This window comes from Gavialis gangeticus, unplaced genomic scaffold, assembly GCF_001723915.1.
Source record: "Gavialis gangeticus isolate Ggan-Ray unplaced genomic scaffold, GavGan_comp1, whole genome shotgun sequence".
In the NCBI taxonomy this organism is placed as follows: domain Eukaryota; kingdom Metazoa; phylum Chordata; order Crocodylia; family Gavialidae; genus Gavialis; species Gavialis gangeticus.
The window spans coordinates 29,388,400-29,412,132 of NW_017728998.1; the positions used below are offsets into that span (position 1 = coordinate 29,388,400).

General features: G+C 46.4%; 1 protein-coding gene across 1 annotated transcript in view; it reads left to right on the top strand.

Annotated features, from left to right (window-relative positions):
- Positions 1-19,045: 19,045 nt before the first annotated feature.
- The window catches only part of LONP2 (lon peptidase 2, peroxisomal), a 109,180-nt gene continuing 104,492 nt past the window's right edge, over positions 19,046-23,733 (top strand). Inside the window, exons 1-2 of the mRNA XM_019505666.1 lie at positions 19,046-19,320; positions 19,469-19,703. Coding sequence (XP_019361211.1) covers positions 19,088-19,320; positions 19,469-19,703 — 468 coding nt within the window. The 5' untranslated portion in view covers positions 19,046-19,087. The remainder of the gene's footprint in view (positions 19,321-19,468; positions 19,704-23,733) is intronic.

Consider the following 23,733-nt stretch of genomic DNA (forward strand, 5'->3'; position numbering starts at 1 on the left):
CAGCATTAATGGAGGGCAGGGGATCTGCCTCACCCAGACCTCCCTGTCCTGTGGTGGTCATGGGTGTCCCATGGGACTGATGAAAGACTGACGCAAAGTATCCATGCTATAGGTTGGCTTTTTCCTGGGCGTCAGTTGTCAGATGTCCCATCTGGTTCAGCAGGGGTCCAATGTTGACAAAGTTTAACTTTCATTTGTTATAAATACAGGAAGTTAATGTATGAGCCCTACAAAAATTGTTTGTATGCGTGTATGCAGATATATAGATATAAGTAAATATTTGTTGTATCTTCACAAAGCACAAACATGCATCTGGTGAATATGTATCCCAACATCAGAAGACTGAGGAAGGGGAAATGTTATTTGTTTTATGTTAGAGCTAGCAAAAAGAGTCTCCTTTTTCTTTGCTGGAAGATCTTATCCAGTTTGTAAGGTTTTCATGTTGATGTCCCATGAATTTCTCAGGTTACCTGCAGCTCTCTCTTCTCCTAATGAAAAGACAGGGTTCTAACTTTTGCTTTGAGTTTCTTATTACTTATCATGTATTTTATGATAGTGCCTATGGCAACCAGGAAAGGAACTGTCCAAACACAGACTAGTAGATGGTTCCCACCCCAAAGAGATTTTAAACAAGTCAGACAGATACAAGGTGGGGAAGAGGTGAAATATATAAGTGAATGAACAATGTGATGGTAGCAGACTTTGTTATTTCTATGATTTCTGAGGGTTACAATTAGTTGAGAGAAATTAGTTAGATGGAAAAAAGAGAAAAGGATAGGAAAGCAGAGATAGAGAAAAGACAAGGGAAAAGTGTAGACAAGGCTGAGGTGGAGGCTGAGGAGGAAGTTTGGTATAACCAACCAATCAGCACAGGGCAGAGGAACTCCAGCCGAAGCTATAGAAGTTCTCTGCATAACTAAAGTTTTGTCCTTTGGCTGCTTCTGTAGGAGCCCTGCCTAGTTCCTTTTTGCATTTTTCTCCAGGCTTAATGAGTTGAGATGAAAGAGGTATACCCTGGGTGTTCCTGCCTCAGAGTGCCTATGGGAGATCTCCCCTGCACAGCTCTGGGTCCAAAGGTATATTGGGTCCAATGTGGCCACGTGAGCTCCATTCTAGCCCTTCCTGTCAAAGAACAGAGCAGAAGTGTGCGCTTTGGCTGCTTCTTCCATTGCTTCCATTGGTTGGGGTGCAGACTTTCCTGCAGTGTATATAGGTGAATGACTGTGTGTGTATATATGACAGTGGTTCTCAACCTTTTGCACCTTATGTCCCACCTACATAAGGTCAAAAAATCCTGGTCCCACCAGTTGATGTGGGGGTGTGTGTGTGGGGGGGTGTCTCCCAGAGGCCAGTTGAAGACTGGGGAGGGGGGGGGGAGGGGCAGCAGCCAATCAAAGCATGCAAAATTGAAACCAGTTGTCCTGCTGAAGCACTTCCAGTTTCACCACCACAACCTGAGTCCCACTGGTTGAGAGACCCTGGTATATGATATGGTATATTGTATTACATATAAAATGTTGAGGATTTGTTGTAGATCTTCTCTAATTATATATAACACCCCAAACACAAAGTATCCTAGAAGATGTGACATAGCAATTTACTGTACTTTGTATTTAATTAATAGAGTAAGTACCAAATACTGCTCTCAGTTGCACTAGGGCAACCCTAGTAAATGAATGGGTTAACGCTAAATCAAAAACTGTTTGATAAGAGTTTGGCCCTATGTTTATAACTGGCATACAAATAAGCAATCCTAAATCCCTGATGGCTCTGGGGCCAGGAATATACTGTTGCTAGGAACAGCACAAGGAAATGGGCTAAAATTTCAAGATTTAAGATGAAACAAACAGGGTGCATCTATATGTGCAATTAGCACATAACAATAAACTCCAGCACAGTTCATGCCAGAGTTTATTGCTCCTGGGCTCAGCATTTACATGTGCGCCTGGGACTGCAGCACACTGAACTGCGCTGGAGCAGCCCCTGCTGGCAAAGGATCCCGGAGTTCAGCCTGCCAGCCTGGGGCAGCTTTGCCCTGGCTCAGCATGCTGTGGAGGGGCTGTCTGGGGCATGAGGGTGCTACAGTGTGGGTCTATCCAGCAGGCAGCCCCCGCACTGTAGCACCCTTATGAACCATCCAGCCCTGGTCACCATCTACAGGTGTGTTTTGGCATATGTAACTACTCCTCCATAGGATAGTACTTGTTCTGGACAGTACTACGCTACCACAGAGTTAATTAATTTACTGTGCCCTAATACTGGCACGTGTGTAGGTGGTGATGCTTTACTGTGGAGCTAATTAGTCAGTTTCACAGTAAAGGTCGTGTATAGATGCACCCTCTATAAGTTAAATTAGCTTTTGTTATTGTTAATGTATAGTCCAATTCAGTACTGCTTGCAAATATTATTTTCCATTTTTCTTCCTGAACAATGAGTCCTGAAATGGGGTATTACATTATGTATATATACAATATTGTTGAAATAATTTGCAGCACTGGATGTTATCTGAGGAGAAGCTAGAATAATTCAATTCCCTTTACTCAGTGCTCTTTTTGCGGAAATGTGCTCTGGCTCTATCCTGTGTGTCAAATCAATGAATCAATCTAACAGAATATTTCTCATCTGAGAATTCACAGGAGTGGGTCAGTTACATGTAAACTGCAATGTTTCATTATTCTATACTGTACATTTTCTCTTTTCTGATTGCAGCCTTTTTGTTCATTGTTATACTTATTCATAGCAGTTAAACAATACTCCTACATTTTTTCTAAACAGCAATAAGAATCTTTTTCAAGAGATACTAAAGGATAGTGTGTACCTGCCAAGTTGTTTTAATAAAGATGCTACAAACAAAAATAAGTGGCTCTGTGGTTGCCTTTTTGTGCATGTACAGTATTTTAATGCTCGAACAGATGCCCTAATGATTACACTTAATAACCTGGAACATCATGTACACAACTGGTACAATCACTTTTATGTAATAAAGTTTCCTTTACCTTATTCATATGCTTTAAAGAAGTCAGTATAAAACTGCAATTTGGTTACCACTTATGCATGCCAAGTGTTTCTGCTACAAATATTTCAGACAGGGAGGTCAGTGGATACCTGACCTGAATTTAGACAACCATATTAAAGGAGGAAATTGGTTCTAGAATATTATTTCCTGAGATATCCACAGGGAATGCACAGTTACAGTTATTCAATGGCTTCAGATCAGTGTAGAAGAAACAATGCTTGCAATATTTGGCAGCATAAAAAATACGTTTTTTTACAAGGAATTTTGAAATGACAGTTTTGGCTAATGTCTCCATCTGGTTTGTAATATAACCAAAAATCAGTAGAAAAAAGGCTCCATGCATATATAACACATATCTTTCCAACTGGCTTTTACAAAGGCAATAATAGCAAAGAACACTGGCAAATATAAAAATGATCATAGGTCAACTCAGTGGTAAAGCTAGCTTGATTACTGCTTACATCCCAATCTGTTTTTGAGGGGTGTTTCCCTTGGAAATATTTAATAGGATAGATAGGAGTTATATGGTTGGCTCAACAAATAGAAGCCAAGTGGTTATTAGTGGCCATATATCACATAGGGAACCATCAAACTGATGTGTGATATGCAGATAGGGAAGCATTGTTAAGCTGAGTGGTTCAAGAGATAATGCTAGGACTATTACATTTTATCAAATTGTTAACAGTCTAGAGGAGAGAATTGATAGTACATAAATTAAGTTATAGGTGATACGAAGTGAGGAAGAGACCCAAATACAATGGAGGATGGACAGAAGTTATAATTTGAGCTAGAAAAATTACGTAAGTGGGTAGAAATTAAATTGAATGAGGTTTTATAAAGATAAATATGAAAAGCAAAATCCTGATAAGTCCTGAGCAGACACTAAATATCTGCAAGGACTGTGGACAACTGGGGAGTTGCAGGTGTTCAGCAGCAGACTGATGTTGCTTGAAAGTCTGTCAGAGCTGTTCACCTCAGAAGAAAAATGTCCCTGGACTAATTGTAGAATAGGAGATTGCCAGTTAAACAGCTATACTACAGACAAAGCGTTGGAGAAGACTGGATTTGATACTACACTAAAATACAACAAATTGAATTTGATTCTGCAGTAAAATACAGCTTCAAACAATCAAATTCTACACCAGAGGTAGGCAGCCCCTGGCACAGGTACCAGAGCGCGGCACACGAAAGCATTTTGATTGGCGCACACATCTCAGGGCGAACAGAGAGGAAGGGGCTGGGGCTGCACTGCCACAACCGGGATCAGGGCCCACGTAGCTCTCCCAATGTCCAGCCCTGGCACGCCAACATCTTACAAGTTGCGGTTGTGGGGGTTTTTGGCACTCTGCTCAGAAATGTTGCTGACTCCTGTGCTATACCATGTTGTATCAAAGGAGATATTTCATGTAAGTATCCAACATGTACAAGGGGCATGGAGGGCATGTGCCTGAGATTGGCCCTTCCTGGATGGTGAGTGGGGGGCAAAAGCCAGTGACCCCCCAAGATTTTGGGGGCATCAAGAGAAGCACCAGTGGCACTTCCAGGTTTGCTGCCGGCACTTCCAGTTTTCCTGCCGGCACTTCCGCCAGCAGCAGTGATCGCTGCTAGGAGTACACACCCAGCCCCCTCAGCAATCAGCTGGTGGTGCCCCCCCACAAGTATCAGGAGGCACCAGTCGCCCATGTCTATAGAGTAGCTGAGATGCAGCCTCAGAACTATTATAAAGCAGTGGTGCTTAATGATTTGGCCTCATGGTCCAGAAGAAAGTCATGGGGCCAATCCACAGGCCATATCAGACACCATGTGCTGGCATCGGGCCCTGCACCATCCCCATGCACCTGGATCAGGCCCCAGGGTTCTACACTGCCCCCACCAGGCCCCATGTGCCAGGATCAGGGCCCCATATTGCCTCCACCTGATCCCATGCACTGAGACTGGGGCACAAGCTGCCTTTGCCCAGCCCCACGTGGCAGGATTGGACTCCAGGGTTCAACATTGCTTCTGCCTAGCCCCTCATGCCAGCAATGGGTCCTGCACAACTGATTTAACATGCAGAGCCACTGCCCATAGGGCTCTCTGCATACTTATGGAGAGCCCTGCAGGCCAGATGACCTAGTGCCCGAGGCCAGATCTGGCCTGTTGGCTAGAAGACCCCTGATGTAAAAGAAATGGCACATGGAAAGTATGGAAAGAATGTGGGTAACTCTGCTTTACTCCATCCACTTTTGCACAACATTCTTGGTGAGAAAAAACCTGCTTCTGAGGGTCAACGCAGAGCCGTCTTTGGGAACCTGCTGTCAAGATTATCAGTACCTGACCATGGACACCTCCCCGCCTTGGATTTAGATTGCTCGCTGGCTGGACCAGTTTATTTATTGCTTCTTAACTGTACGTTAGTGCTGGAAGGTTTCCTCTGGCTCTCAGGCCACATCAAAGTAGCAATGATACCTACCAAAAAAAAATAAAAATTGCAAACAAGTAAAGTGGGACCATTCTCAAGTAAAAGCTGTAACAAAAGGTATGCATTTCTCCCTTTTTACCAGTTCCTAATTCCCCCTTGCTAGCTACCCGGCAACCTTTGTGACACATGGCCATTATAGCTGTTCAGTTACCTGTGGGGCCCTTGTTTCATTTAGCTGTAAAAGGCTTCAAAAGGGCTGAGCACCCTAAGCTGAAGTCAGCATGAGCTGTGAGTGCTCAGAAAATGAGGTCCAGGATGGAAATCCCGGCTAGGTGCCACACAAGGCACTAGCACTTGTCTCTTTTGACCCCCTTCTTTATTGTCTCTGTCATTTTCCTTACGTTGCTACTTCATCCTGTTCTCGCTATCCCCCTCCCCTTGCATTCCTCTTCCTTACTTGCTATTTCTCCAGTCTCAGTCACCACTGCCACACAGACCTCTCGCTTTCCAACTGCCCGGGCCAACTGTCACCCCAACCCACCGGGAACCTTCTGGCCCCAACAATCCTTCCCCGTTCCAGCCAAGACACCTCGCCCCAACCTCCTTCCCACTGCTGGATGCAAGATCTGTGGGGTTATCCACTGACCACGCTTAACTGGTATTGACCCAAAAGGCAAGTTAACCCAACTGTGTCAATGCACTTCCTCTTCGATAATCCAGCGTCCGGCCTGGACCAACCAGCTGGGGGTTTGGTGCTGAAGTTTCCCACACCTCCTTTAGAGCCCACACATGAGAAAGGTAAGAAGACAGTTTCTTTAGCATTCTTCTGCAATAACATGGCAGTGAAGGGATTGCTTCCTTGTCAGGAGCCAGCTAAGGGATCCTGACCTGTATTCTCTATAACCAATAGCTAAAAGACACGAGTCAGACAATGTGAATATCACCTGTGTATTAAGCTGTTGCGCTGGTACTCTTATTGGCCATCTGAATACAACATGTAGGGTCAGTCAGGCAAATGATCTTTCATGGTAAATTATTGCCTCAATGCTCATTGCTTTAGTAAATTGTCCTGGATTCCAGCACAGCAAAGCCAAGCAAACCTTCATGTGCTCTAATGTAGAAAATAAGTGTTCCCTTCTCTTTAAAGTGATCTAACTACCCTTGTAGGTCCTTCAAAATGGTAAGCTATGGGTCACTATATATGGTTTTTATTATCTAGTTTAGTAAGGAAGTACTTATGTATGTCAGGCCAATAACTCCATTATTTTGCATGTTCTTCTTTCCTTTGGCAGAATTTTGGCAGGTTTAAAAGAATATTTACTCTTCTTACTCGGCATTTGCTATTAAAGCTCAACTCTTTCTTTTCTAAAATAACAAGGGCAGACTTTACAAATGCACATTAAAGATCTTGGAACCTGGTTCATTCAGCTTTTCCATGCAGCTAAATGGTGCCAAAGAAACACTCTTTTATCTTCCACCAGCAGTTCCCTAAAAATAGTGGATTTGGCAGTATGGAGAATAGCACAAAAAGGCTTTTTCCTATTTGGAATGACATTGTATGAAGTAAAAACAGGTTAGCTTTGCCTCAGACATTCTCTTGAAACTTCTGAAGTTCAATTCTAGCTTAGTATTAATCTGGTTGATAACCCCAACTAATCCCAATTATTTCCCATGAGAATTATTTCCCTTTTTAAATTTCCTTTGCATCAGAGTCATTTTTGTGATGTATTTGTAGTGCTAAAGTTTGCATATAAACTCAAACCCTGGGTAGTCAGGGAACCATTGATCTTCTCCCTTGGGCTGGTGATTCTCAAATTCTCCCCACCCATTTCCAGCTTCATATTTGGAAAGACTGAAATTTGTTTTGCCTACTGCTGCCCTCTTCCTCCAGGGCTCATGTCTCATACTTTTGCAATTCAAATTTCTGAATGAATGTTGTTGGGTTTCTTTAGACAGGAATTAGCAAATATTCTGATAATATTGCAGTACACAGTCACCATGAAATGAGCCCACACACAGAATTGAAAGTCTCTAAAAGATCTCAAACTCATTCTTTTTTGGCAGGAAGGTAATGCCAGCAATTCTTGACAAGCCTTCTACATGCTGAGCTCGCAGAACCAACTGGCAGTATTTTAATCAAACTGGATACAGGAAAATGGATATCCTTTGATGTGAAGACAGAAGAATGATTGAAGTTATTTAATCCATAGTCTGTGTGTGAAAAATAGCTTTTTAAATTTTTGCTTTTTAAGCTCCCAGTAAGTAGGAAGAGCAACATAAAAATAGATTAATTTTAGAACACAAGTAATTCTTTTATTGAATAACCTGATGTGAATTTGGCAATATTCTAATGATTTGTTGGGACTTGATAATATATAGCAGGTGGTGTGAAATACATTACATTTATATATATTTGGAGAAGATTAAGTACCATACTCTTGAGGAAAATTGTCTGATGAATAGTCTAATCATCTCTGTTTCTTTTCATGAGAAATGGTTGGTGCATCTGTACATAATTTTACGTGGCTTTATCACTTGTGTGCAATGATGTTGTTCCAGGTTCAGAACAGTAAGTCCTTCATGCCACAATTCACAAATTCTTCATGGATCAGATTATACCAACTGATGTGAAGAGGGGTTGAAATCTGTTGATTTCAGTAAAACTACTCAGACCCTTAAAGTTAAGAACATGTTTAAGTGCATTCCTGGATTGGGAGCTAGTGCTGACCCCGGATTCAGTAAGAGAGGAACTATCCCCCCGGCCTACAAATAGCAGAGAGACTGAGAAGTAGAGGAGCAAATGGCTTAACCTAAACATGGACACAGCAGTCCAATCTAGAGCTTGGAGAAGAATACAGTCCAATCAGAGACTATTAGATTCAGCAGCTCATGACAAAACAACTAAGATGTAGATAGTATGGGAGGGAGAAATTTTGGTGATAAATTGGGTGCTTGGTTTGTGACAAATAGCTACACAAAATAAACTAAAAGATTCAGTTTGGGGAAATGGTAGTAAATGGTTAAGTTTTGGGACACCTACTAGAAGTAAGATGAAGGTTTAGGAAGAAGAAAGAAAGCATGGTAGTGTCTAATACAGCAGAGAATTGAAAGTTACAGGAAACAGGTTTGAGGTATGAGAGAGATATGAGTGTGTTGTGTGAACCTCTTCATAAAAGGTGGGGAAGGATATTTTTCATCTGGAATAAAATATTTTATATTCATATTTTATAATGCTAGAGTTTGTGAAGCTGGGATGCCCCTAATATCTTAGGGCCCAGTCCTGCTGCCACCTCTGCACAGAAGCAGTCTGCATAGAGTTCATTGCAGTTAGGCTTTCCACAGTGGCTATTAAGGAAGAAATTTATCTTTAGAATAGGAACAGCAACAACTTCAGAAATGATTTGGGGATGGAAAGAGACCTCACACTGCAATATCTTTAATAAAAAATCAGTTACATTTGTGACTGCCTGCAGAGAGTGGGCCTTAGAGAATAGCTATCTTCATAAAACTGAAGCATTGTTTCATACACTCAGATTCACTTTTCTCAAAAAGAAAATCCGGCAGCTTGATTATAAAGAGTAAATTTACACAAAAAAGTAGGATTACTAATCAATAAGTAAAATAAGATTATCAAAATTGGATTAATATCTGTCAATTAGGAACTTAACTGTTGGTTCTGTTTCTTTTTTTCCAAGACACTCATTAATCTACCATAAACCAATAGCAAGTTAAAATGTCTATACATCTATTTAAGTTAGCATATTACCATATTAAAACAGACTTTATACTTTTCTTCATGTCACCTTCTCTATTAAAATGCTTATGTTTAATAGTAATATTACAAAAGTAGAAATGTGTACAAGATAGTTAGCAGGTACTTAAAAAGAAATTGGGTGGAAATGTTGCACAATATGTTATCTGTTGTCATTTACATGTTTTATTACTGCATAATATAGGTTTTTCATTATATCTAATGTCTTTTCAGAACTAACAAATGAACTGTTCTAAGGCAGAACATTTTAAATCTGTCTGCATCAGATTGAGAGTGTAATATTAATTATGAGTTTTCTTATGCAGTTTGCTATATAATACCCTTACATCTATTTCAAATTATGTTTAAAAAACATGTATTATGAAATCCCACAAAACAAACAGTTACTCTTACACTGTCATGTGAATAGCAAGTACTTTGCTTGTCCTGTTGAATAAACTTATTTCCAGTGACCCAAGTTCTTGTGACAATGCTTTTTTATATATGGTTATATTGTAGTGATTTTTCCTGTCTAAGTTAAAGTTTAGGTTAATTTAGACAACCATTCTGAGTGATTCCAGCTAAAGCAGCAATATAACCAAATATGTCTTTTTGTTTATAAAAGCCTAATCAGAGCTTGTGAGAGACAACTGGAAGTATTGGAGGCTGGATATTTTTTTTATTCATAGGAAAACATATTCTATTCACCTTGAACTCTCAAGTCTAGTTTGATCTATGAATAGAGATCAACCTAAAGTGCACTGAGGGAAAGGAAAAATCAGGGGCGGCTTGCAGCACCCAGTGACATTTTTGCAGTCTTTCTGCGAGGAGTTGGTGCCCCTTCCCTCCCCGCTGATGGGCTGAGGGGCCCCAGCTGCCCCACCCCTCACCACTGATTGGAAGAGAGAGCTGCCCTTCATCCAGGGCAGGGCTTCATGAAAGGCAGCCCTCTCAGCCAATCAGTGGGGAGGGAATGTCCGCCATCTCCGCTGTTCCCCTTTATACAAATGGCTTCTCTCAGTCCCTGTTGGGGAGCTGGGAGCCAGCATTTTCTTTTTAGCATTATTTTTTCCCAGCAATTCCATGCAAAATCATGAAAATCACTGTTTGGTTTCCAGGAAAATAAGGAAACTGTGATTTGAGTAGGTCCCTATCTATGAACCAGATACAACCAGGGTTTTTTATATTTTAAATAGTAGAATATATGTACATAAAGGAAATAAAGAGTTTGAGGTAGCAATGAAAGCAGAGGCTCTCTTCACAGTTCTGTTGCTTTCTCAATATGCAACTTGGACTAGTTTCCTAGGCCCAGATCTTCAAATCTGTTAAACTTTTGGTACCGCACATGAGACAGCTGAGCCATAATCTTAAGTGTAGCAGGAAGCACACTTGTGGGAGCAGGGATCAGATCCCTATTGCACCCTCCCCCCTACAGAAGTGCACCAAAGCCCTTCAAGACTCTAGCGCACTCCTGAGGCTGGGAGCACCAATCTGCTGACTGGCACTCCCAGGTGAAGGAGTATACCAGACTCTTGAAGGGTGGGAGTAGCCATACATTCAGCATAAGGTGTGATAGAAGCCAACCACAGTGTCAATATACAAAATATGTATAATATCTGCCAGGAGCCTTAGACGTGGTCTAGGTGGTGTTATTTCCAAATGTCTCCACAATAGTACCAAAAGAGACTGGCTCAGTGGCTGTGGTTGATTCACCTACTCCTTCCTTATGTGCTTCCAAAGCAATGAGATAACTTTAACGTTGACATTGTTAAGTATTACCAGGCATCTTAATTAAACAATTCAGAGATGAGTGGGATAATTAATCAGAGCTGCTGTTTCAAACTCAATGCATCAGTTAACCTAAAATACATTAACAGTATGTTATTTTCAGTCACAACACCAAGCAGCTTTTATTATTATTATTATTATTATTATTATTATTTATTATGGAAAGCTCCAGACTTTTTCATATAAATCATCAGTTTATGATCACAATTTGCGAAAGGTGCCAGTACTCTTTAGTTCCATGTATTTTCTCAGTGTAAGCCCTATTCGATGGTTAAAAACAACACCCCCCTTCCCCCCCCACAAAACCTGGAGCTGCTAGACTTACTTCTACGCACAAGTTTCCAGTAGTGCTGTTTCTGATGTATGTTGTCATAATCATGCCATGAGTATTCAGATTCAGGCTTCATGGTTAGACTGAGTAAGAAACCAAATTCCAGAGCCAGGAGTCAGGACAGGATCACAGCCAGAGTCTGGATTCCAGATGCCAAAAATATGGTCAGGAACTAGCTGGAGGTAGAAACCAGCCAAGATAAAAGATCCAGAATCAGAAAGCCGCAAGACAAGCAATGGTCAGGAACAAGTCCAAGGTCAAAAGTTGGATAACGATACCTTGAACACAGGAATAGATAATAAGACCAGGGAGTCAAGGCACAATATGGATCCAGATGTCTACAAACTCAAAAAGAGACATTTTAAAGTAGACATCTCCCTGTTATCTGCTCTTTTGGTTTTAAGGCTGTATTTGGGGTCCATCTGACTTCCTGCAAGCACAGCAGCCATCTGGTTGCTAGATGGATGACTCAGTTCTGACTGGTGCACCTATTGTAACCTAGGTGGACACGCAGGATTTTGGTCTGCTGAAAACTGAAGGCCCTCTCTATGGAGGGGACAGAAACAGATTTAGGCTATATTTTTTGGGTCTGGATGAAAGAGAAGCCTTTTGGGCCTGCCAGAGTCTGAAAGGCTTCCTTATCACCAGGACAGCCATGAACATAAGCTACAATATTTGTAGCCAAGGTGGAGTATTAATAGGACCATTCCTGGAATACCATTTCCAGGTCTGGCATTTAAATTTTAAAAAGCCTTGACAAATTGTAAAGGGTTCAGAACTGAAAGAATAAGTGTGCTTACAGTGAGGGATCAAAAAGGCTCAATCCAGTTACCTTATCCCAGAGAAAGTTGAGATTATTTGATCACAAAGTATTGGTATCTATGTGGGGAAAACACTTCTAACACTAGATGGATTTTAATCTCTCAGAATAAAACATTTGTAATATCTAGTAGCTGGAAGCAGTGTTGGATTAAGATTTACTAGGGCCCTGGGCTCCAGTGGGGAGAGGGGTCCCTTCTCCTCCTGGTGCTGCTGCTGCCAAAGGCAGGGCAGGCCTCCATGCATCATGGGCAGGGCGGGGTGGTGCTAGGCGGGGAGCTTGGGAGAGCTGTAGCCACCCCACAATTCACCTTAGACCCCCATAGCCACCCCTCCCAGCACTGCCATCTGCCCACCCCACACAGGTGAACCCGCAAAGGTGGCACTTCTGGCAGGGGCGGCACCAGCCTCTTCCCAGTGTGAGGGAGGGGGGGCTGGGCCAGGGCTTGGCTCAGAGTGGGTGGCAGTGGGATGTGTTCAGTTGCATGGGGTGGGCAAGCAGCGGCAGTGGTGCTGAGAGGGGTAGCTAAGGGGTGCTAATGTGAATATGGTTGTGGCTATAGGCCCTGCAAGTTTCTGGCCTGGCCGAGTCCAAACCTGGCCCGGCCCCCACCCCTCACTGGAAAGAGCCTGGCACCGCCCCTGCCCACAGGGGAGGCTGGGTGGACCTGGCTGGGCTGGGGGTGGGTTGGCACATGCCTGCCTCTCCTCCCTGCTTCCTGCCCCCCCACCACTCACCACAGCTGGAGTGGAACGGAGTGGGGCAAGGGCAGATGTAGGCTGCCTGCTGCAGGCTCAGGGCTCTCCACCCTGCTGCCTTTGCCCTGGGGGCCACATATCCCATACCCGCCCAGCAGCAGGAGGCACAACTTGCCACCTGCACTGGTGCCGGGTGGACAGGGGACATGCAGCAAAGGCCCCGGAGAGCCCCGAGCCCACAGTGAGCAGCCTGTATCCACCTCGCACATAATTATGGGGGGGCACATGCCCCCCTATGCCTCCCTTTGGGGTGTGGGCAGCAGTGGGGAGCTGCTCCCCCCAGCCCCTGGACAAGCTGCCCATGGCTCTGTCCCACTCCCCATCCTGGCCTCAGGTCCCACATACTGCCCTGGCTGGGCAGTGCCCCCAGCCCCTGCCCCACTCCCTCCCCCACTGTGAGGATCTCCATTTGTCCCCCCCCATCCTCCTTTCCCCTATACACCTACCTGCAGGGAGCTACTCTCCATGCTGCCTTTCTATGAGCCGTGTGTATAAGTGTGGCCATGCACAAGCACATGGCACCCCTGCATCTTGCTCCCGGCAGCCCCTTGCAGGCTAGGAAGCTGCCCACCTGTAAGGGAAAAGCTGCCATTTCCCATGGGAACCCAGGGACCCCTGGGCCCAGGCCTCACTGGTCCATGTGTTAATCCGCCTATAGCTGGAAGCCAAAGACAAAACCAGACTAGAAATAATGTTCAGTGGGGTGATTAACATTGAAAAAATTATCTTTGGATGCAATGACTTCTCTATCATTTGAAGTCTTTAAATCAAGACTGATTGTCTTTATGCAATAGCACAAACAGCTCATTGAAATCACCGGTGAGGCTCCATAGCTTGTATTATACAGGAGATCAGACTAGATGATAATTGTTCCTTCTGGCCTTAAGTTCTGTGGAGTTGCTGCTGGGAGTACTCTGATAGTTTAATATGCTGTTTAATTTTTCACATATTAAATAATGTAGATGGCCAGACAAGAAAGTGTTTCAGAGAAACTGATCTCAAAGGTGATATGAATCTATTTAAGTAGGCATTTGTTTTATTATAATTTGTTGTCAGACTTATGTTAGTAGCTACAGGTCCGAAGTATGATTGGGGACTTATTGTTCTAGGGCCTCTAGGCTACTACATTGTAAAATATCATCCTGATCCTTAAGCTCTTAAGAGTTATGGAAAGGAAAGATGTTAGTTCCATTCACTGGAATTTTCCTCCTCTTGAAAGTGTTGATAGACCCCCAAAATGAAGTAAGATTTTCTACCTTAGCCCAGGGACTGGCCGTCTGAAAGGAAGACAAAAATGGGAGGGAAGGGATAGGCAGCATAATAGATAGGCAGATAGATATGGAGATTCCTTTTAATGGAGTAATGTAATGATGGAATGGTCTTTTCTGATGCAAAAAACCCTTCCTACTAGCAAATGTTCAACACTTTTGTTTAGTTCGTCTTCATATTCCAAATTAATATCATTAGGGAAGCTTAAAAATGTAAGTGCTAAAAATATGTTTACATACTAATTCTATCTAATGCCAGAAAGTTCACAAAGCATTTCCTATATTTCCATGTAATGTTCCCCTTTTACATTCATGTTTTCTAATACCACGTTAAACAGTACACTATAACAGGTAAATAAACCACCTCTATAAATATCAACCTTCAATAAGGCAATGAGTGAGCAGTGTATTGAATCTTAAATCCTTCTTTCCTTCACCCAGACAAAAACTGTATACCCAACTTTGACCTGTGAAGAGAGTATTGGGGAAGGAATTTCCCCTAAAGGGCAAGAATATTTTTCAGGTGTAGTAATTTTTTGTATGTATGTATATAAATTTATGATCTGGTATTTCCAAGTCAGGTGAAAGATGATCAAGTTGGTAATAAACTGCATGAATTAGTGTTTGTTTTCACCATGGCTATATTAGCACATTATGATGGCAACAAGTATAAACATTTTTTTGACCACTGAGGTTGTACCTCTGTACAAAATTGAAATTGCTCAAAGTACATCACCAAAGTTAGTCATTAACAAGGAGTCAGAGATGAACTTTGGATATCTTTTATACCAGTGAGGAAAGAGAAGCTTCGGCGGTCCAATCCTGCAATCTGATTTGAGGGAGTAGAGTCCTGTGGCTAGGGAGATCACATTTCTTCTTAACTGAGCTTTGTAGATTTGAGGCCAATGCTTGCTCTATGACAACACAGTGGCAGCATGCTGAGGAACACCAATGCAATGTTACTGCAAGACAAACAGAATAAGTTAAAACTGCTTTTTTGCCTTCCTCGAAACGAATTTCTAGGGAGCTTTGTAGCAACTCCCCCACAATAATAGCTGAAAACTTAGAATAAAAGTGGCTGGACCTGGGGGAGGGAAATGCAGAAATATTTCTGATCAGGGGTATTTTAAATCAAACTGCTGAAACTCAGCAGTGAGATAAGCAGTAATTTGAAGCTTAGTGCACAGGTCATGATTTTGGTTGAGACCTCAAGGTACTGAAGATAAATAAATGACAATAATATTCATATGGTGTTTGCTAAGTCTCAGAGTCTTCTTTTCACATGTAGTAGGCTCAGTGGAAACAGTTGAATGGATTCAGTGAACAACTATAGCTAAGTCATGGCCTGGTTAGCTCAGAAAGGGGGAGCACAAATGCTTTTATCCCCTTTGTTGACTAGTTCAAGATTTGATGGGGAAGGCTGAAGGGATGTATACTTGTAGTGTAACACTGCTGATTCTGTTTGTAAGAGCAAGCATTCTCCCCTAGCTTATGTATTCTAACTTCCTGGGAAGCCTAATCAGTGAATGGCACCCCATCCAGAATACATGGGGCAGGATGCAGCTTCCAGTCTTGATCACTTTGCAGATATTTTGCCCAGGTACTTGCACAAGGTAAGAAGAGCCTACATCCTTGGCTCATCAGCACAGAAGCTGTAGGGAAGGTTTTAAATAAGAGAGAGAGAGAAAAATACCACAGCTGGTAAAATGGAAAAGAGCCAGAAGTCACCTACTAATCATAGATGCTGAGTACATGGGAGCCCAAGGGCCCTGAGCCCCCTCAAGAAAAGGGTAGGGTGACCACCCATTCCTAATTGGGCAGGACAGTTTTGAAATAGGAACATCAAATCCTGGGCTCCATGTCCTGGGCTGCAAGTCCTGGGCTGCATGACTCCAGGACAGCATTTGTCCTGGATTCCCAGTATCAGGCAGGGATCCGGTTTTCCATTCACTGTGGAATAATGCAGGAAATGGCGGGTTTCCCCTTGCAGGCTGGCAGACCTCCAGCCTGCAAGAGGTTGTGGGGAGTGGGACATGGGAGGCGCCATGTGTGTGCATGTGCACATGCGCATGGCCAGGAATACAGCCCCAGGCAGTGGTGGAGAACAGGTACCCCAGCTGCCTGCAAGTAAGTCTATGGGGCGGTGGAGCAGATCAAGGGCCCCATGATGAGGGAGGGAGTGGGGTAGGGACTAGGGGGAGCTGCCCAGCCAGGGCAGTGCATGGGGCCCAGGGCTGGCAGCAGGACAGAGCCATGAGTGGCTTGTCTGGGGGAGATGGGGGGGCTGGCTCCCTGCCACTGCACACACTCCTGGGGAAGGGGGAATGGGGGCATGTGTCACCCAGATTTGGGCACAGGGTGGGGACAGATGTGGGCTGCCTGTTTGCAGGTTTGGGGCTCCCTGCTACCCTCCTCCGAGGAGTCCTGCACCAGCTGCACTGCCATGGCCCCCCCACCCGCCTGGCAGCCATGCGGGGTTGTGTCGTCTGCTGCTGCCGGGAAGGTAGGGAGTGCCTGGCCATGGCAGTGCAGCCAGTGTGGGGCTCCTGTGGAGAGGGCACCAGGGCAGGGGGCCCAACGCCACACAGGGCAGCCTGCATCCACCCCTGTCCTCCCACGGGCTCTGCTCAACTCTGCTCCGGCCATGCCACCAGGAGGAGAGGGAGGGGCATCATCTTAGGCCTCCCCAGCAAAAATAAAAATTGGCCCCTATGCTACTAATCATCACATTTAACTAGTGAAAATAACTTATTCCTACACACTTTGCCCCCTCACAGTAAGCCTTAAATGTATAGTCCCCTCTTGTCTCTTTAATGGAGACGGTATGCATTCATTGTTAAGGCTGGCCTGACATCTGGTGGTTGAGGTCGCCATAGCAACAGTCAAAAGGCTGCTTCAAGAGGAGCAGCAGTTGGCAAGCATCAGTTCTGCGCCCACCTATTCAAACGTGGAAAATGAAGCCCTTTATTCTGCAGTGTTTTCCCCGTGCGGTTGTGGTATTATCGACAATGCCAACGCGCCGTTTCTTTTTCTTCCCGTTAGCACATTCCTCCTTAATTCTGCTGCGAATGCTGGAGTACCGGGGGCAAGAAACCTTTCCTGGGGACGCAAGCCTGGGAGAAGACCTGTGTGGGCAGTTACGCTGGGGTGTGCACACTTATGGCCAGGCAAAAGCAGGCATCACCATCAAAACTTAAACAGAGCAGCTCACAGCGGCCAAGGGGCAGACAGGTTGCTGCTGAATTACAAAAGGAAAACCTTGAAGTGGGGATAACTGGCTGGGCTCCCAGGAGCAGAAGAGACAAGGCAGCAGGGATGGTGCTCCAATTCAGCCCCAGGCTCCTTCACTAGATTGAACACAGGCCAACCCAGGTCCTGCTGCTGCCATGTGAGTGGGCTGCAGGGCCAGCCTGAGCAGCCAGGCAGTGTGAGGGGAAGGAGACGGGCGCAGGCAGGTGAAGGGACCGGTCTGGGCTCATGTCACTTCCAGGGGGGACCCAGGCTAGAACCTAGAAGCCAAGGTCCCCTCTCCCCCAGGACCTTGCTGCCTGGAGGAGGCTTTGGACAAGCCCTGCTGGGACTTTATGGGAAAGCTCTGCCTTGTTCAAGTCTGGAGAGTGAAGCATCCAGACCCTGCCTGCCCCAGCACCCCCACCCCCTGCACTGACTCAGTGCAGCATCAGTACCTCGGGCTTGTGCACTGGCTATGTGCACCGTTCCTAGTGATGTAGCGCTGCAATGCCTGCTGCTCTGCTGTGCGGCTGGGCTGTGGGCCTGCTCTACCTTGGGGGTGTGGGCAGTCACATGCAGTGTTACCAGGTCTTAAATATGAAATTTTTGTAGTGGAAATCCAAAATTATTGTATTTGCTGAAAAACTATCATACGCTGAAAAACATGCAAAAAAGTATGCAACTAAGCATGCTCACTCACTAAACTAAGCATTCTCACTTACTTTATATTGCTCACTATAAATCTGCAGTGAGTGAGTGAGTGAGTGAGAACTGGGTTATCAAAGTTAAAGCATTTCTTTATTTGGAGGCAAGCAGTCATAAGAAACTACTAGCAGCAAGCCCAAAAGTTGGTCTCAGCCTCTTGTGGGCTCAGATCAAGAACAGCTCTCTGCTTACCTGGCAATGGAAACACCGTGACCACTGAGGCGGTCTTCCTAATTGTACCTAGGGAAGACTGCTCTCCTGGCACAGGGATAGTACCTGCGAAGGTAATGTATATAGCTGCTGGAGTAGGAAGGTCTTGGCTTTATACCCACTTTATGAAAAGGGGAGTCTCCTCCCTAACTTGCTCCTGCGGCCTTATGGCTGAGGGCATGCAAAACTTGGGGGCATCTAAACTCCAAGCCTCCGGGCTTGGCCTGTGAGTAGGACTCCCACCAAAGGTTCTGGAAACATCTGAACCCCCAGAGCGGGGTGGAGGATGTTTGCTGGTAGTAGTGCCACCTGTGGTTCTGGATTTGGCATTTGTTTTGGCTAATTTGGCTTGGAATATATAAAATTTAAATAATAAAAAAAACCACCCAAAAGTTGATTAAGACTTGGGCTTTGCCTAGGCTGCACCAATGAGCTGCCCCAAAAAGGGCGCATGTGCCCAAAAGCTTGCAAAGAAAGATCTTTTTTTTTTATTTTTTTTATTTCGTATTTGTTCTGAGAAAAGGTATCATCTCTGCAATGAGAGTTTTAGAATTCTGCATTGCTTTTAGTCTCAGACCAGCACGGCTCCAAAAAGCATCCTTAAAAACGACCATGCAGTTAAGCAGCTTTGCTAGGACTGATCGCACATTGCACAAAGGCTGAAACGCTGCTACCGGTCACGTGACCCCTCCCCAAGCAGCCCGCGGGGGCAGCGGCGGCCGGCAGGGGGCGCGGCGAGGCGGATTGTTCCAGTCGGCGGCCCGTAGTGGGCGCGGCTGACAGTGGCTGGCCGGGGCTGGGGAGCGCTATGGCGTCCAGCAGTGCCATCCAGATCCCGAGCCGCCTGCCGCTGCTGCTCACGCACGAGGGCGTGCTGTTGCCCGGCTCCACCATGCGCACCAGCGTGGACTCGCCGCGGAACATGCAGCTGGTGCGCAGCCGCCTGCTCAAGGGCACGTCGCTGAAGAGCACCATCATCGGTGTCATCCCCAACACCAGCGACCCGGCCAGCGACGGCGACGACCTGCCCTCGCTGCACAGGTGGGGCCCGGCCCGGAGGTTCCTGGGCGGGGGAGCGCGGGGCTGCCTCTCGGTGCGGCGGGAGACCCGCGGGGGGGGATGGGAGTGGGTGGGTCCGGGGGGCGCCAAGCCGCGCCGCGCCGGTGCCTGACTTGCTGCCCCCCCCCAGGATCGGGACGGCGGCGCTGGCCGTGCAGGTGGTTGGTAGCAACTGGCCCAAGCCGCACTACACGCTGCTGGTCACCGGCCTCTGCCGCTTCCAGATCCTGCAGCTGCTGAAGGAGAAGCCGTACCCGGTGGCTGAGGTGGAGCAGCTGGACCGGCTGGAGAACTTCACCCGCCGGCCCCAGGCCGAGGAGGACCTGGGCGAGCTGTCGGAGCAGTTCTACAAGTACGCCGTGCAGGTCAGCCGCCTTCGCCTGGGCCCCCCCCAGGGGGGGTCTCCTCTACCTGTGGGTGCTGCAGTTTGCTTCCTGGCTCTGCTGCAGAGCCAGAGGTTTTTGAATGTTCCCTGAACTGGGGCCACGGCTTGTTGCGTTCTCTGAACTGGATGTGGGATCCAGGTGTCCTTGTCCAAGCAGGTATTTCCAGCCAGCTGGCACTTTCCCGTTGCTGCCTGTCTTGTGTGGTCAGCATGTGGGTGAGAGAGCTCTGCTGAACTAGTGGGTTTGGGCAGGTCGGAGATGGGAGGAAGTAGCCTAGTGGCACATTTGTAAGGCAAAAGGGAACGTGGAAACCAAGAGTGGAAACGGCCTAGCAGGATATGGCTCCTGTCTAGATTCCCCCATTTGACTTTCTCAGTTTGTAAGTAAAAGCTTCCCTTTCTTCTGTCTTCAAAGCTCCTCTGGCTCCAAGGGTTTGTCTGTGAGGCAAAAGGCAGCACAGTGGAGATCCTCTGGGCTAGTGGAGTACTGAAAAAGGCCAGGCATAGTGGTTTGAATCTTTTTTCATTTGCGGACCCCAAAACATTTTGAATGGAGATGAAGACCCCTTCGAATTGTAACCGTGGGTATTCACATACTTTTGAGTGGTTATAGTCATCTTTTGCAGACCCCTTAGACATAGTCTGTGGATCCCCAGGGGTCTGTGGAGCACGGGTTGTAAACCACTGGCCTGTTAGCTCACATGTAGCAGTGCGCTAATGCAGCTATGTTGTGTCTATTTCCAAAGCCATCACTGAGCTTGGTGTGGCTGGATGGTGTGGCTTTGTGCCACAAAAACTCAATATTTGAGAGAGCACATTTCCATCTAGCTTGGCTTAGCTTTGTCCTGCACTGCATCAAACTGTGTAGACATACCCTAAGAGTCAAGCTGAGTTCTTTGATCTCCTTGTGTGATGGCAGTAATGCTGGATCTGCAGAGCAAACTACGCCTCTGGTTGTGATCACATGATCCCATTGTCTTCAAATTACAGGCAACACTGCAAACCCACTGAAAGGCCTAATTTGTACAGGTATCCCTGCTGGTAGTATTTATATCGGGGGGGGGGCACGGGGTGCAAAATGATGGATCTGGCCAGTGGCCGGACTCTATTTTTCAGCAGCCCTTGCCTGGGTTGCTGAGGCTGGTTTCCATGGAGACCCCAGGAGCTGTGGGGCTGTGACAGTGCGCAGCTGGGGTTTGCATGGAGATCAGCCCCAGCACCACTGGCAGGGCACGCAGCTGGGCAGGGAGCTGCTCCAGGGCTAAGGCTGGGATCTTGCAGTGGTGACAGCATAGTCCGGAGCCAGGGCAGAGCTGTGATCTGTTGCTTGCATGCCCGTGCTTGGGACGTGCAGGCAGTAGATCTCTGCTCTGCCCCAGTTCTGGACCACACTATCACCATTGCAAATTTCCAGCTCCAGAACAGCTCCCCCGCCCAGCCGTGTACTCTGCCAGCGCTGCTGGGGCTGGTCTTCGTGGAAACCCTGGCCCCACGGTGTTATAGCTCCCCCACTCTTGGGGTCTCCATGGAAACTGGCTGCGGTGACACAGGAAGGGGCTGCTGGGGAATGGAGTCCCACATGAGCCTGATTCAGCCCATGGGCTGGACTTTGCCTACCTTTGATTTATGTGGTCATATTTTAACTTCACTTTTGTGAACGCTGAGGAAATAGCCTTTGAGGGATTTGAATGGAGTGAGTGGTGGAGCATGACAAGTTCTGATTACAAGGTGAGAAGTCATACTGAGTAGATTTGCTGAATGAGAAAACTAAAAAGACTTTGACCCACAAAGTAACTAAATGGGGTATTTTAGAATTTTTCATAGAATTAGATGGAAGACAAAGGCTTAACTTTGTCTCCCAGCTTGCAGTGTCTCTGTGAGGTGCATCGGAAATGCTGTTTGAAATAATTCTGCCTCTGCTGGAAATAGAAGAATTGTTGTGGGTGTGTGTTCCTTTTCAGTAATGAGTCTGGATTTAGACATTTAAGTCTGGTAGGTAGATACCACGCCTGCTTTGAAAGACATTTTTTACATGTGCCATGCTTTGTGAACTTTGCCTCAAGCACTGCTAAACAAATATATGTTGGAGCAGGCCTGTTGACCCTGTTATTCCCCTGGCTCTTTCTCATAATGGTGTATGATAGCTCCTTCAGACCATTCTATAACAGTATTGAGTGGCTAACGTAGGAGTGTTCTGTTGACTCCGTTCTCCTGGGCTTGTAGGGTGAAGAAACTGAGGCTTACCCCAGTCGAGACCACCTGTCAGTCCTCCAGACGCATAGTATTGAAAGTATTTTCAGGTTGATTAATTGCTTTCTGTGGTATATGTCACTGTAATGTAATCTGTGACTGTCCAACTGGTGGTCCATTTGAGGCCCCCAGGCTCCTGCCCAACTGCCACTCCAGCCATTGCACTTGTGGCAGTGGCCAGGTTGCCAGGTTGCTTTCCTCTGGCTTCTGCTTTCTGCCTCTGCTCCTGAGGGCAAAGCGGCACAGTGGGGAGGGACCAGGCTGTGCGAAACAATCATTGTTTCATTTTGACATCCATTTTGCCATTTTGAAGGGACAGTGTTTCGATGTTTGTTTTCATTTTGAAGCACTGTCCAGTTTCATTTCATTGAAACTGTTTCGTTGTTTTGATGTGTTTTAACATTTCTCCCATAGGCTATAATGGGGAATCATGAAAATGCCTAAAACTTTGTTATTTCTTGCCTGATTTGGATTTAAATTGCAGGGATAGTAGCCCCTTCTGAGGGCATGAAGCCTGCCAAGTTTCAAGGAGATAGGTGCAGAGGTTTCTCAGAAACCACCTCAAACTTCAAAAAGCAAAACTCGTGACACTTGCTGGCAGCGGCAGCCTCCTGTCATCTGGCGTAGATCTGGGGGCCCACACCCCCGGGAGGCCTACGAGGCTGTGCCACACGGGCCTCCTGGGGATGCAGGCCCCCGGATCTGTGCCAGATGACAGGAGGCTGCTGCTGCTGCTGCTGCTGCTGCTTAAGACGGCGCTGGACACAGCTTGCACCCAGTACCAGGGAAGACTGATGTTACTTCTGGCCCCAGGCAGCAACAGCAGCCTCCTGTCATCCAGCCTGATGGTGGGAGGCAGGGGAGAGCCAGGGCTGCGCTCCAAGTGGCTTCGCAGCCCCATGGAGCTCAGCATGGTGGTGGAAGATGGAGCACAGCCCTGGCTCTGCCCACCTCCCGCCGCCAGGCTGAGCTCCATGGGGTCGGCAGAGCCTATCCAAGCACAGCCCTGGCTCTGCCTGCCTCCGGGCTGCGCTCCATGTGGCTGTGGAGCCCTGGTTCTCCCCTGCTTCCTGCCACCGGGCTGCTTCGACACTTGAAAGGTTTCGAAACTTTCAAAATGTTTCAAGTACCCTCATTTAGTTTCAAAGCTGTTTCAAAGCTTTTTGTTTCATTTTGATTGCTCTGTTTCAAGCTCGAAACACATCGAAACAGCTTTGAAATGAAACAGTGAAATTTCACACAGCCTTACTGTCCATGCTGCATGTGTGGTGGAAGGATGCTGGGCTGCTTGCTCAGGAATGGGAGCCAGGCTGCCTGTACTGCATGTTCTGGTGGGCTGCCTGCACAACGTGGGTGGCAGGGAGAGGTGTGGGGATGCTGTGCATGGGTTAGGGAGGGCTGGGATGTGTATGGCATGGGAGGGAGCAGGGCCATATTGTGTGGGGGTGGAGGATGTGTAGTTTGTCTGGATTGTGCATGTGGCAAGGGGGAAGCTAGTCTGGGTTGTTCACGCAGCAGGGATAGAAGGGGAAGGGAGAGAGCTGGCCTGGGCTGTACATGCAGTGGGTGGGAAGCAGGACTAGGGCTGGGGTGGTTGTGGGGGGGGAGTGTCCCCTGGGGTGTGGGGCTTCCAGATCTCCATCAGACACTTTGTCCGGCCCTCAGCTGCTGAGAAGTTGGACAACCCACCTTCAGTTGAAGATAAAAAATGGAAAACTGAGTGGATGTGATGAATTGAAGACAGGAGTAAGGACAAGAAC